The sequence below is a fragment of the Hordeum vulgare genome, chromosome 5H (assembly GCF_904849725.1).
Source record: "Hordeum vulgare subsp. vulgare chromosome 5H, MorexV3_pseudomolecules_assembly, whole genome shotgun sequence".
In the NCBI taxonomy this organism is placed as follows: domain Eukaryota; kingdom Viridiplantae; phylum Streptophyta; class Magnoliopsida; order Poales; family Poaceae; genus Hordeum; species Hordeum vulgare.
Genome location: NC_058522.1, coordinates 582,473,281 through 582,486,917, shown reverse-complemented (window position 1 = coordinate 582,486,917; position 13,637 = coordinate 582,473,281). Strand labels below are relative to the sequence as shown.

The 13,637-nt window shown below is 42.4% G+C and overlaps 1 protein-coding gene across 1 annotated transcript; it reads left to right on the top strand.

Moving 5' to 3' along the window:
* Positions 1-659: 659 nt before the first annotated feature.
* On the top strand, positions 660-3,120 carry LOC123395183 (protein BCCIP homolog). The gene is made up of 8 exons (XM_045090122.1): positions 660-866; positions 931-1,118; positions 1,206-1,481; positions 1,574-1,783; positions 1,869-1,934; positions 2,090-2,182; positions 2,263-2,319; positions 2,697-3,120. Exons 1-8 carry the CDS (start codon positions 728-730, stop codon positions 2,790-2,792), a joined length of 1,125 nt encoding a protein of 374 aa, XP_044946057.1. The 5' UTR covers positions 660-727; the 3' UTR covers positions 2,793-3,120.
* The last annotated feature ends 10,517 nt before the right edge of the window (positions 3,121-13,637 follow it).

The window sequence follows — 13,637 nt, the reverse complement described above, 5'->3', positions numbered from 1 at the left end:
CAATGGCAACTGTACTAGCAGCGATCTAATTTCTAGAAAAATAAAAAAGAACGACCGCAGATGGAATCGAATTCAGGACTTGGGAAGTGTATGTCATTAATATTAAGAGCCACAGTTTAAGACCTAAGTACGATGGAGATTCAGGGCATTTTTTGAAACTATGAATAATTTTTTGAAACGAGTAATGTTAGAAAATCACACAATTCATTGAACAACACAAACAAACTTCAAAATATCTTTTTTTTAATATGCATTTTTTAAATAAACAATTTTTGAAAATCCAGAATATTTTCTTACAAAAGCGAACATTTTTAATTTAGATATTAAAATTATTAATGGGAACCTTTTCGAAATTACGAAACAAATTCAAAAGCATGAACATTTTTTGAAATTCCCAAAAAATTATTTTTGAGAAAAACTGAAAACATGAACATTTTAAACATGGCATTTTTCACTACACTTTAGTGTCTACCTATAAGAAAAAAAGATCACACGGTGCCTACCTGAAAAATAAAAATAAAAAAGAGAGGACACGGAACCATTCACAAGAGAAGAAGACACAACTACCAGGCCTGGTTGCACATCTATTGTCGGCCCACGAATCACAAGGCCCAGCCTGCTCCAAAGAAAGCGAAGCGAGGGCAGCGGAGCCGAGTGCGATTATTTCTCCCCCTTTCCCCTTAGCGCCGCCGGTCGCCGCCGCCACCCTCACCGCCCGCGACGAGACATGCCCGCCGGCCGGAAGCGCCCAGCCCCAGCCCCCTTCGCCGGCTTCTCAACCTTCGCCCGATCCCTCCTCTTCTCCCCCGCCTCCGGCTTCTCCAGGCTGCCTCTCACCAACGCCCCCGCCGCCAAACCCCACCAAGGTAAGCTCCTAAAGCCCCAACTTTTCCTACCGAACCCTCCTCTCACGCCTCGTCTGCTCGCCAGAGACGGCCGGCATGCGGCCACCGGCGTCCAAGCGCGCGAAGCAGGCCGAGCCCTCCAGCGACGAGGAGGAGGAGCGCCCCAGCAGCGACGCCGAGGCGGACAGCGACGGCGACGGCGACAGCGACAGCGACAGCGACAGCTCTCTTGAGTGCTCGAGCAGCGACGACGACGACGACGCGTCGCAGGAGGTGCCTACCTCTCCCCTCCTCTTGTTGATTTACTGTTTCACCGGCAAAGTTTTGATGATTTGCTCCTCGTATCGGTGCTTGTTGCAGATGGAGACGGTGCAGGCCGACTTCGCCTTCTTCGACCCCAAGCCCACCGACTTCCACGGCGTCAGGCTGCTGCTCAAGACCTACCTCGACTCCAAGCCCTGGGACCTCACCGGCTTCGTCGACCTCGTCCTGGAGCAGACCACCGTCGGCACCGTCGTCAAGATGGCCGAGGATGAGGATGGGGAAGCAAATGGGGGTGACAAGAGCGACGAGGGCGACGACGATGATGAGGACCTGTTCGGCCTCATTACCGTGCTCAATTTGGGAAGATATGGGGTGTGTGTGATGCACAATTGACTCGCTTGTGTCGTCTGATTAGTTGATGCTCAGGTGGATTTCAGGCTGAACACCTTGCTGCTGCCTTGCAGGAGAGCCGTTGCATCAAGGATCTGAAGGAATATCTGCTTGCTGTTTGCGGCGACAAGGACACCAAGAAGAAGCTCAAGTCGCTGCTGGAAGAGAAGGCATCTACCGTCGGCCTGCTGGTGTGCCGGCGATTTGTGAATTTCCCCTATGAAATGGTGCCTAAGATGTATGATTCACTCTTTGACGAGGTTTCCTGGGCGACAGAAGATGAGGTGGGTTATCAGATTGCCAAGCACATTCAGTTCTGTCCATTTTTATGCGTTTAATGAATTTGCAACTGTGCCTGCATGTCTGAAGCCAACACAAGAACTCCAGGACTCCTTCCGGTTCAAGCAGTACCTGTTCCTTGTCAGAATCTTGGAGGTGAGCTCAATATGCATCATGTTCCTGCTTTGCTTGAATGTACAAAGCGGTATGTTTAGTTAATCAGTACAGTACCCTTGATATTGAAGAGCCTATATTGTTTTTGTAATCTATTCGTTCATACCAACAAACTTTGTCTCTGTCACTTTGTTCAGAGAAAAACTCCACCAAAGCAGAAATCAAAGAACAATAAAGATGAGGATGAACCTGTTATCTATCCGAAGTTGGAGGACGAAATATTACGTGAGGTATCAAAACATTCTGCTGAGGTATTAGTTGATTTTGTATTTCTGTGACAGGTGCTGACACCTCTTTCTTTTTTTCTCAGCTTAGCACGTGGTCATTTACTTTCCCAATTCGCGCCGAACAGTCGGCACAGCAAGAGGTCAGTTCTCTTTAATCTTTCCATCCTTTATATTATGTTTCGATATGTACATACTTATTTATCATGTGCAAGGTTTTACTTGTGTTGGTGGTGCATATGTTTCTTTGCTAGTGTCTTATGTTTAGTTTTGGAAAACATAACCTCTTATCATGTTCCAAGGAAATACCATTAGTCCTAGAGAAGCATGCCAAGTAGTAGGAACTGAATTTTTGTTGCTCTTTTGTTCTGTCTTGAACTCTTGAGCATATTTTTCTTGTAGCAAACGATCTCAGCATTCCCATTTCCACCACCCTATCCAAATCCGATTCGGATTACACCTATTTGCCTGCGGAAATTAACACATGTTGCTAAATATAATCTTTTGGACACCCTTGCAGCTGAAGAACTACAAGGAGATGGGCCTGGTGATGTGCGTCAAAGCCGACGTGATCCCGAAGTTCCGCAAGAAGCTGGAGGCTTTGGTGTCGGAATAGGCAGGTCTATTTTTGCTCGTAGGAGAAGAAATCCCAAGTGGGATTCTGCTGCTGTCCATCCGCAAGACGCAATGTCATTGTGCAACTGTCACCACAGTTGCGAAAAGAGGCTGGTTCTGTAGGGAGGGGTCGTTTATGAAGTACTCCATACTTTTCATGTATTCAGTTTTTGCCACAGGATAGATTATATTCATGGAGGGTTTCTTTGGTTGCGTGAAAACATGCATGTGTGACATTTCTGATTCAACTGAAATCTGTGCTCCATGAAAATGCTCTGGAATGGCATACGTGGAACCCAGAAAATGCTATGTTTGGCACTTGTATTGTACTTTGTCCGTTCCTAAATATAAGTTTTTCTACATATTCCACTACGGACTACATACGGATATATATCGATATACCTTTTTTAACGGAAAATATATCGATATACTTTAGAGTCTAGATCGACTCATTTTGTTCCGTAAGTAGTTCGTTGTCAAATTTCTAAAAAGGTTTATATTTAAAAACGAAGGGATGAATTTTGGCTTAATCTTTGGGCTGCTGCTAGGCCCAAGGCATGCAGGAGAGGCTGAAAGGTGACCCTGAAAGCTTTCTAGAGCCAATAACTTTTTTTCTTCTTCAAACCATGTATGAGAGCTGCATGTCAATTTATTAAGCAAAATAAAACTGTAATGTTGGAGACAATCAATCCTTGATCCGATGGGAATATATTATTGAAAACAAGATACAATTACACTGGACATTAATTTCGGTTAGATCAAAACAAACTTCAGCCCCTGCAAAAAAAAAAACCTCGGCTGCACTAGAGGAATTTTTTAGCTTGACTGAAAAAAAGTTCCAACTTTCAGGGACGACATAAATGCTTGTTTATTCAGGAACAGAGTATTATATTATGAAAAACCCCTTTCGAAAGCTTGTTTATTCCAAACTGACGATAGCTGCACACTCTAGCAAAGGATTGTAAAATTGTTTAAGGGTATTTCTCCTTCCAAGCAGGACAGAAAAGAACTCTGTCCAGCTTTTCATATGTAGGATCAGGTAACTTGTTTGCATAGGTAAAATTCCTCCCACTCAAAGGAAATTCTGTCAGCCCAACATGTTCAATTATAACATTAAATACAAAGCTCCAATTTTATTGTTTATGGGCTTATTTTTACCTGTATCTTTTCTAATTATATTAAAGCCTCCCCCACCAGAGAGGGTATAGGATTATCATGGCATAGCCTAGCTAGCTCACCTAAGAAACCAGCTTTCTTTTCAATCTCAGCATCACCATATACAGCTACCAAGTTTCAATGAAACTTAGCTTTTCCATCAAAAACCAAAATCCTAAGGATGTACTCCCCATGTTCAATGTGCATCACATTAATGTAATCTTTATTAACACCCACCACTATCCCCCCGATAATCCTCTTGGTGGGTTCCAGTGTCAATAAAAATTCCTTCCACTACACACATTATGTAGCTCATTCTTAGTGAAATGTTTTTTTAGTAGTTTCCAGAATCCCCACAAAGTCTAATTTGTGATGCATGATCATTTCCCTAACATATCTATTTGGGGTCTTTCTCCAATCCCCTTGGATTCCAGGAAACACCTTTCATTTTTATATTAATTTTCCTAATAGAATGTTAATATAGAATTCACCAAGAGTATAACAAGAATCTTTTCTTTTTTTCCCTCTTTTTTTAATACACCCACAGAAACATAATGCTTCACATAGCTAAGTCCCGGTGAGCAATTTCTATGCATCTTCCCTCGTGAGAAAATACCTCTCAGTTTTCTCAATTTGTTCATCCTCAATGTCAACATCAAAATGATCTATGTCAGAGCACATCTCTTCAAAAGAGGCATCTCCAGTGTCAATATGTACTGGTGTACCATGGTCTATCATGGTTTTCAATATGTAGTCCGTAGTGAAATTTCGAAAAGACTTATATTTAAAAATGGAAGGATGAATTTTGGCTTAATATTTTTCTGCTGCTAGGCCCAAGGCATGCAGGAGAGGCTGAAAGGTCACCCCGAAAGCTTTGTAGAGCCAATAACCTTTTTCTTCTTCAAACCATGTCCGAGAGTTTTTTTGGATTTTTATTTTGCTAACCACATCAAAATTCAAAAAAAGCTCAAGCAATCCTCGATCCGACAGAAATAAAAGAAAAATACAATTACACTGGACATTAATTTCGGTTAGATCAAAACAAACTTCGGCGCCCGCAAATAAAATAAAAATAAACACTTTGGCTGGACTAGAGGAAATTTTTAGTGCCAACTTTCAGGGACGACATAAATACTTATTTATTCAGCAACAGATCATTACATTATAAAAAACCCTTTCGAAAGCTTGTTTGTTCCAAACTGACGATACATGTACACATATGTTGCACTAGGAGGTGACGAACATTGCGCCTTCGGGGACACGAGACACAGGGGCGGATCTGGACCCTAGGCCCTCAGAGCCAGGACCGGGGCATGACTTTTTTATTGCTATTATAGGTATAATTTTGAATGGCCCCGGGGCTTGACCCAACGCACAACTAGCGCCCAAGTCGGCCTGCCGGCCTCCCTGACCTAGAGCGAGCGAGTGAGGCCCCCTGCTTGCACCACATTGTCCGCACGCGCAGCCGCTCAGGCGCAACCACTCCGTCGCCCGCCGCCCACTGCTCCCCCTCCCGGCCTCCCCGGCCGTCCCAGCCTCTGCCGCATTAAGTTTCACAAATCCCCTGGGGGGACAAGACCATCCCTCCCTTCTCACTGAGGCCGCTAGGGATGATGCATTGACAAAGTTTGTTGTTAGGGCTAAAATTTCCATAGAGATCAGATGAGCATTCTGATTTTTCTCCTTATGCACCAATTTTCGTCTTACCACCATAGATACCATGCTGAGATAGCAATCATTTCACGCACATCGTGGCGTCCCATGATCCTCAATTCTTGTTCTGGTAGAAGAATTAAGTACTCCAACACCGCCTCTCCAGCACGATCAACCTCATAAACCTCATAAGCTTTTGCGATAATATCATCCATCCCTAATCTTTTCCAAACTTCCTTTGCTTTAGTACACAGAAAAAGCAAATCCTTAGTATCTTCAAGACCCTGAGAGCAAGTGGGTCAAATTGGTGAAATTTTCATATATCAATTTGCAAGTGTTGCACGACAAGGAAGGGTGCCATGTAGGGTACGCAAGATCAATTTTTTAACCTTTGCCAGACAAGATAACCTCCATAACTTCCTCCAGATAGGGTTAGCCATAGATCGACCCATCCCATTAGAATGTCTCAATTTACTTCCATACTGATGGTCCCACTCCACCGAGTAAGCAGACCGTACCGAAAACATACCATTCTTCGAATAACTCCAAGCAATGAAATCTGGCATGTCATGTTGTGGTAGTGTAACTGAAAGAATCCGTTGAGCATCAATGGGCCGCATTGTTTGTCTAATAATATCTTCATCCAAGTTAGTCATAACAGGATCAATCAAATCAACCACTTTAGATAACAAAAGTCTTCCCTTTGGCGTTACAATTTTCCTATTTGCACAATTTGGAATCCAAGCGTCATCCCAAATATTGATGTACTGCTATAGAGTTAGTAGTAACGCACTTCCATGATATGTTATGCTACTATGCATATTCGGGTGGGTAACCATACTGGCAGAGCCTTTTATTCCCCTGCGCTACTGCTAAGTCTGAAGCAGTAGTGCGCTTTATTCACTTGAGCTACTACTAAATAGCAGTAGCGCTTTTATCCAGACCGCGCTACATTTCCACATTGAGGTGAAATTACATATGAGGAAAATAATCCTGGACTACGAAAGCTGCCCTTGTGTGGTAGAACCAGGTCTTCCACCGGGCGGTCAGCCAAGTACTGAAGCCCCTATCTTGATATAGAATAGAAGTGAGTTCACACTAAAAATAGAAGAAGCCCTATGATTTTTTAGCCCTGCTATCAATCACTTCGGTAAAGGGATCGAAAGATTTACTGCTAAATCTCCAGCTATAGGCTTTTCCCTATGTGTCGTCACCGCTTCCTAGAGGGAACGACCCATCCAAATATTGTTCGCACACTAGTGGAAAACAAGCTTTACATTTGGATTATTAGTCCCGGTTTGCTCTTGAACGGGGACTATTGTGACCATTAGTCCTGGTTCGTGAGGAATGCTTTTAGTCCCTGTTTATTAGTAACCTCTAGTCCCGGTTGGCAACATCAGTTTATTAGTATCCTCTAGTTCCGGTTGGTGTTACCAATCGGGACTAAAGAGGTGGTGACAGGGTTTTGTCAGGCTGGGGCCCGTGCGAGGGCCATTAGTCCCGGTTGGTAATACAAACCGCGTCTAGATATAGGTCTTTAGTCCCGGTTTGTATCACCAAGCAGGACTAAAAGTATCCCTATATATAATGCTTCGTCCGGCCCGAGCCCAAGCTCTCTGTTTTCCCCTTTCTCTCCTCTATTTTCTTGCCTTGCTCGAGTTCATCCTTCATTGTTCCACAGATTTGTCAATATTTGAGGCACCCCATCCAATCCAAGTGTTCACAAAGGTTAACAACTTTGTCCTTTCATCTTTCATTGCTAAGTGCTCCATAATTATATACTGATTTGTGGGTTTTAGTTTGGGAGTAATTATGTTGGAGTTTATTTGATTTATATGCAATATGAGCTCAAATTAACTTCTTACTTTGCATATGTTAGGTGCGGTTTACTTAATGCCTTCCCATCTCCGTCCTAACCACCGTTGATTCCCGCACCGTCTCGTCGCCGGCACCACCTTGATGATCCTCTTGTTCTTATCCTTTTTATTCCAAAAAATCTTATTTTTTTATGATTTAGATAGTTTTTTTACCTGTATGATTTTGTTATACATAGTGTCATGGTCTTGATATCCGTCCCCGTCGGCCCTCGTCCAGTTTATGATTCAGATGTGGTATATTCTCTTTTATAAGTATTTGTTGCATTTATCGTTTATATGACAATTATGCCCATCAAGTTGACATAGATATTTTCATCTAGGAGGTGTGTGAAGCGGATATTGCAACCGACCCTCTTGTCGACAAGTTAAATTTAGTTGAAAAAGAAAATGATTATTTGAAAGAAAAACTGAAAAGAATTGAAGAAGAAAACATCAAATTGGAGTTGTATGTTGCCGATGTGGTCGATGATCACAAGATAAAGATGAATGCAATGCGCTTGAAGATTAGAAGGATTAGGAAAATATGCCCTTAATAAAGAGGCTTGGTATCACTATGCTGTTGGATCAATTGTTACCCTAGTTGCGATCTTGATCGCATTTGTTGTTGCATTTAAATGCTTTAGCTAGAAACTCTTGTATGTTGTTTTATGATAATAAGTGTGTATGAACCTTATGTGTGAACTTGTATTAATTTGGTCTTTTCGGTCTTGTGTAATGAAGATGAACCGGCAATGGATGTACGAGGACCAATGCTCTCCCCAGTTTATTAATGGCTTGAAGAGTTTTCTGCGTACGGCTGAGGCAAACCAACGGGATGGTTTTATGTGTTGTCCATGTGCTGTCTGTAAGAATGATAAAACTTACTCTAAGTCAAGAGTCATTCACGTCCACCTGTTTACGTATGGTTTCATGTCCGTCTATAACTGTTGGACCAAGCACAGAGAAAGAGGGGTTCTAATGAAAGAGAATGAAGAAGAAGAGGATGATGACGGATATCCTTCGTTCCCTGAATACGATGGTACTTCAATGGGGGGACAATATGAAGTAGATGCACCACATGAGCCCGCTGTTGATCTTGGTCGGGCCATTGCTGATGCAAAGAGAAACCGCGCAAGTGAAAAGGAGATGCTGAAGTTGCAGCGCATGTTAGAGGATCACAAGAAATTGTTGTACCCAAATTGCGAAGATGACAAGAAGAAGCTGGGTACCACACTGGAATTGCTGCAATGAAAGACAAAGAATGGTGTATCTAACAAGGGTTTTGAAAACTTGCTGAAATTGTTAAACAAGATGCTTCCAAAGGACAACGAATTGCCCAATAGTACGTACGAATCAAATAAGACTATCTGCCCGCTAGTATTAGAGGTGCAGAAGATACATGCATGCCCTAATGATTGCATCGTCTATCGCGGTGAGGAGTACGAGAATTTGAGTGCATGTCCGATATGCGGTGCCGAGCGCTATAAGATCGTCCGCGATGACCCTGGTGATGATGTTGAGGTCCAGCGCCCTAGGAAGAGGATTTCTGCCAAGGTGATGTGGTATGCTCCTATAATACCACGGTTGAACTGTTTGTTCCAAAACAAAGAGCATGCCAAGTTGATTAGATGGTACAAAGACGAGCGTAAGAAAGACGGGAAGTTGAGAGTACCCATAGATTGGTCGAAGTGGAGGAAAATTGAGAGAGAGGGCCGGACCTTGCAGATGACCCAAGGAACTGTTGGTTCATTTTAAGTGCAGATGGCATTAATCCTTTTGAGGAGCACAACAGCAATCATAGCACCTGCCCCGTGACTCTATGTATCTATAACCTTCCTCCTTGATTGTGCATGAAGCAGAAGTTCATTATGATTCCAGTGCTCATCCAAGGCCCCAAGCAACCCGGCAATGACATTTATGTGTACCTAAGGCCATTACTTGAAGAACTTTTACAGCTACGGGATATCAAAGGTGTACGTGTGTGGGATAAGCACAAACAATAGGAATTTGACCTACGAGTGTTGTTGTTTGTAAGCATCAATGATTGACCTTCTCTTAGTAACCTTTCAGGACAGACAAACAAGGGATACCACGCATGCACGCACTATTTAGATGATAACGAAAGTATATACTTGGATAAATGTAAGAAGAATGTGTACCTAGGACATCGTCGATTTCTTCCGATCAAGCATCTCTTTTTGAAAAGAAGGCAAGCATTTCAAAGGTGAGGCAGATCACCGAAAGAAGCCTGACCACCCTACTCGTGATCATATACTTCATATGGTCAAGGATTTAAAAGTAATTTTTGGAAAGGGTCCTGGCAGACAATCGGTTCCGAATGACTTTGACGGACACACATCCATGTGGAAGAAGAAATCTATATTTTGGGACCTACCTTATTGGAAAGTTCTAGAGGTCCGCTCTGCAATAGACGTGATGCACATGACAAAGAATCTTTGCGCGAACCTGCTAGGATTCTTGGGCATGTATGGGAAGACAAAAGATACACCGGAGGCACGGGAGGACCAGCAACGTATGCACGAAAAGACAGCATGCATCCAATGCAGTATGAAGGCCCTGCAAGCTACGCTCTTACCAAAGAAGAGAAGGAAATCTTCTTTGAATGTCTGCTCAGTATGAAGGTCCAGTCTGGCTACTTGTCGAATATAAAGGGAATAATAAATATGGCAGAGAAAAAAAATTCCAGAACCTAAAGTCTCATGACTACCATGTGATTATGACGCAATTGCTTCCGGTTACATTGAGGGGGCTTCTACCGAAAAACGTCCTATCATCCATTGTGAAGCTATGTGCGTTCCTCAAAGCAATCTCTCACAAGGTAATTGATCCACAAATCCTATCAAGGTTACAGAATGATTTGGTGCAATGTCTTGTCAGTTTCGAGTTGGTGTTCCCACCATCCTTCTTCAATATCATGACGCACGTCCTAGTTCACCTATTCGAAGAGATTTCCATTCTGGGCCCTATATTTTTACACAATATATTCCCCTTTGAGAGGTTCATGGGAGTCTTAAAGAAATATGTTCACAACCGTGCCAGGCTAGAAGGAAGCATCTCCAAGGGCCATGAAACAGAGGAGGTCATTGAGTTTTGTGTTGACTTTATTCCTGATATTAAGTCGATTGGTCTTCCTCAATCGCGGCAATGAGGCCAGACTGGGTGGAGAAGGCATGCTAGGAAAGGATTCAGTAATATGTACGGACGAACATTCTTGGACGGAAGCACACTACACAGTTCTACAAAATTCCAAGTTGGTGGCTCCGTATATCGAGGAACATATGGATATTGTATGCTCCAAGAACCCGGAGCAGTCTGATCCCTGGATCAAACGTACACACATGTTGTCATTCGGCGGTTGGTTGCAAACACCTCTCGTGCATGACCTGTACTTGCTGGCCAAGTCACTATCTTTGACTATATCGACTTTCAAAGGGTACGAGATAAATGGGAATACATTTTACATGATCTCCCAAGATAAAAAGAGAACCAACCAAAATAGTGGTGTCCGCTTTGATGCAACAAATACCAACAATAGGCCAAATGACACATATTATGGTTACATAGAGGAGATATGGGAACTTGACTACGGAAACAATTTGAAGGTCTCTTTGTTTTGGTGCAAATGGGTCAATCTGAAAGGAGGCATGGTAAAGGAAGACCCGCGGTATGGAATGACAACAGTGGATGTCAACAATCTTGGATACACAAATGAACCATTCGTCCCAGCCAATGATGTGGCGTAGGTTTTCTATGTGAAGGATATGTCTACCAAACCGAGAAAAAGAAAAGGTAAGGAAGCGAATACATCATACGATGAGCCAAAACGCCACATAGTTCTTTAAGGGAAAAACATCGTGGGAGTGGAGGACAAGACAAACATGTCACAAGATTATGAAAAGTTTCACAAAATTCCTCCCTTCAGAGTGAAGACTGACCCAAGCATCATGTTAAATGATGAAGATTGTCCATGGTTACGGCGCAAAGGTACACACGCGAAGAAAAAGTTTTATACCCCAACATCCCAATCTCGGATGTGACCGGCTTTCACTATCATCACTTTCTTCTTAGTGAGTTTCCGGTAATATATGTGTGTGTTTTGGCATTTGAAACACAAAAAACCATTATGTAGCTAATTGGACTATCTCTTCCGAAGTATCAGGGCTCTAGACGAATACGCATCTCTTACAAAGGCATTTCATTTTTTAATCTTATTTCAAATGAACATTGAAATTGAAAAGCGCTACAAATGAACTCTGAAAAGGTTGAAACTTGGCATGGTATCATCATTTTAACCACATAGCATGTGCTAAAAAGTTAAAATGGTTACGGCAAAAATAGGATGCAGTTCGTTACAAACAGGACTATCTCTTTCGAAGTATCAGTGTTTGAGACGAATACTCATCTCTTACAAAGGCCTTTCATTTTTTAATCTTATTTCAACTCCACACTTTTTGTGCACTCAATATGCATCATTCAAAGTCACCTCATAAATTTTCAACCCTTTCTCACCTCATTTGCTATGTTCCATGCATTTAATGATTTTTTGAGCTAAATGACCCTGAAATTGAAAAGCGCTACAAATGAGGCTGAAACTTGGCATGGTATCATCATTTGACCCACATAGCATGTGCTAAAAAGTTGGAAGGGTTACGACGAAAACAGGATGCACTTCGTGTACAAACTGGACTATGTCTTTCGAAGTATCACGGTTTCGGACGAATACTCATCTCTTACAAAGGCATTTTATTTTTTTAATCTTATTTCAACTCCAGACTTTTTGTGCCCTCAATATGCATCATTCAAAGTCACCTCATAAATTTTCAACCCTTTCTCACCTCATTTGCTATTTTCCATGCATTTAATACATTTTTGAGCAAAATGACCCTGAAATTTAAAAACGCTACAAATGAACTCTAAAAAGCCTGAAACTTGGTATGGTATCATCATTTTACTCACATAGCATGTGCTAAAAAGTTGGGAGGCTTACGACAAAAACAGGATGCACTTCGTGTACAAGCTGGACTATCTCGTTCGAAGTATTAGGGTTCTAGACGAATACTTATCTCTTACAAAGGCATTTTATTTTTTTAATAACCTAAAAATTACCAAATTTAATATAATGATAAAACACACTAATATTAAACATAAAAAGGAATGAATAAAAAAATATAGTTTTAAAGTAAAGTTATTGACAAACTAATGATTTACACAAATTTAAAAAAAATCAAATTTAAACTATGTAAATTCCAAAAATACTAGCACTAATAGAAATTTTGTAGTTTTTTTGAGCTAAACCAAAAAGATTCATTCAAAAACTATAAATAGTCTAATAGTTATTTCAAATTTAAAAAGAGAAACTATCGTGTTTAGAAAAACAAAAACAATAAAAAAGAAAAAAAATTGACCTTTAGTCCCGGCTGGATCCACCAACCGGGACTAAAGGTCCCTTCCCGACCGGGACTAAAAGGTGCCTCTCGGTGGGCCACGCGCCTTGCCTTTAGTCCGGGTTGGAGCCCCCAACCGGGACTGAAGACGTTTTTATTCCCGATGCGTAAATCCAACCGGGACTAAAGGTCCCTACATATAAATCCCCACACCCGTTTCGGCCCCGATCTCTCCCATTCGATCGGTCTCCCCGACACCGACGCCGCCAGGCTGCCAGAGTCACCGTCGCCCCCGAAGCCGTCTTCATCATCGCCACCACCGACGTCGGACACCCGCGACTCTTCCACGAGCCCCGATGCCGCCCGTGCGCCTCCTTTGCCCGTCCTCACCGCCAGGCTGCTCGTCGTCGTTGTCTTCCTCTCGCGGCTCCGTCCGACCGCACCAAGCCACTTCGCGCTTCGTCGTCGTCTTCCTCCCGCGCCCCTGCTACTCCCCACCGACGACGAGCCCCTGCTACTCTCTCCCTGCTCTCACGGTACCTCGTTTTCCTCCTAGCTAGGACTCCCCTTTGTTCATACGTATTGTAGGATGCTTTGATTTACGAATGTGTGGACTAGGTAATCTGTGTGAGGTGTGTAGATAATCTGCAAACTATTACTCCTATGACATAATCTGTTTTGATTTATGGATTTTTTTGGAAGAAATTGTAAAAAAAGTGCAGATCAATCCTTTGAATTTTCTACTAAATATTTCAATCGTATAATTAAATAGTAAGA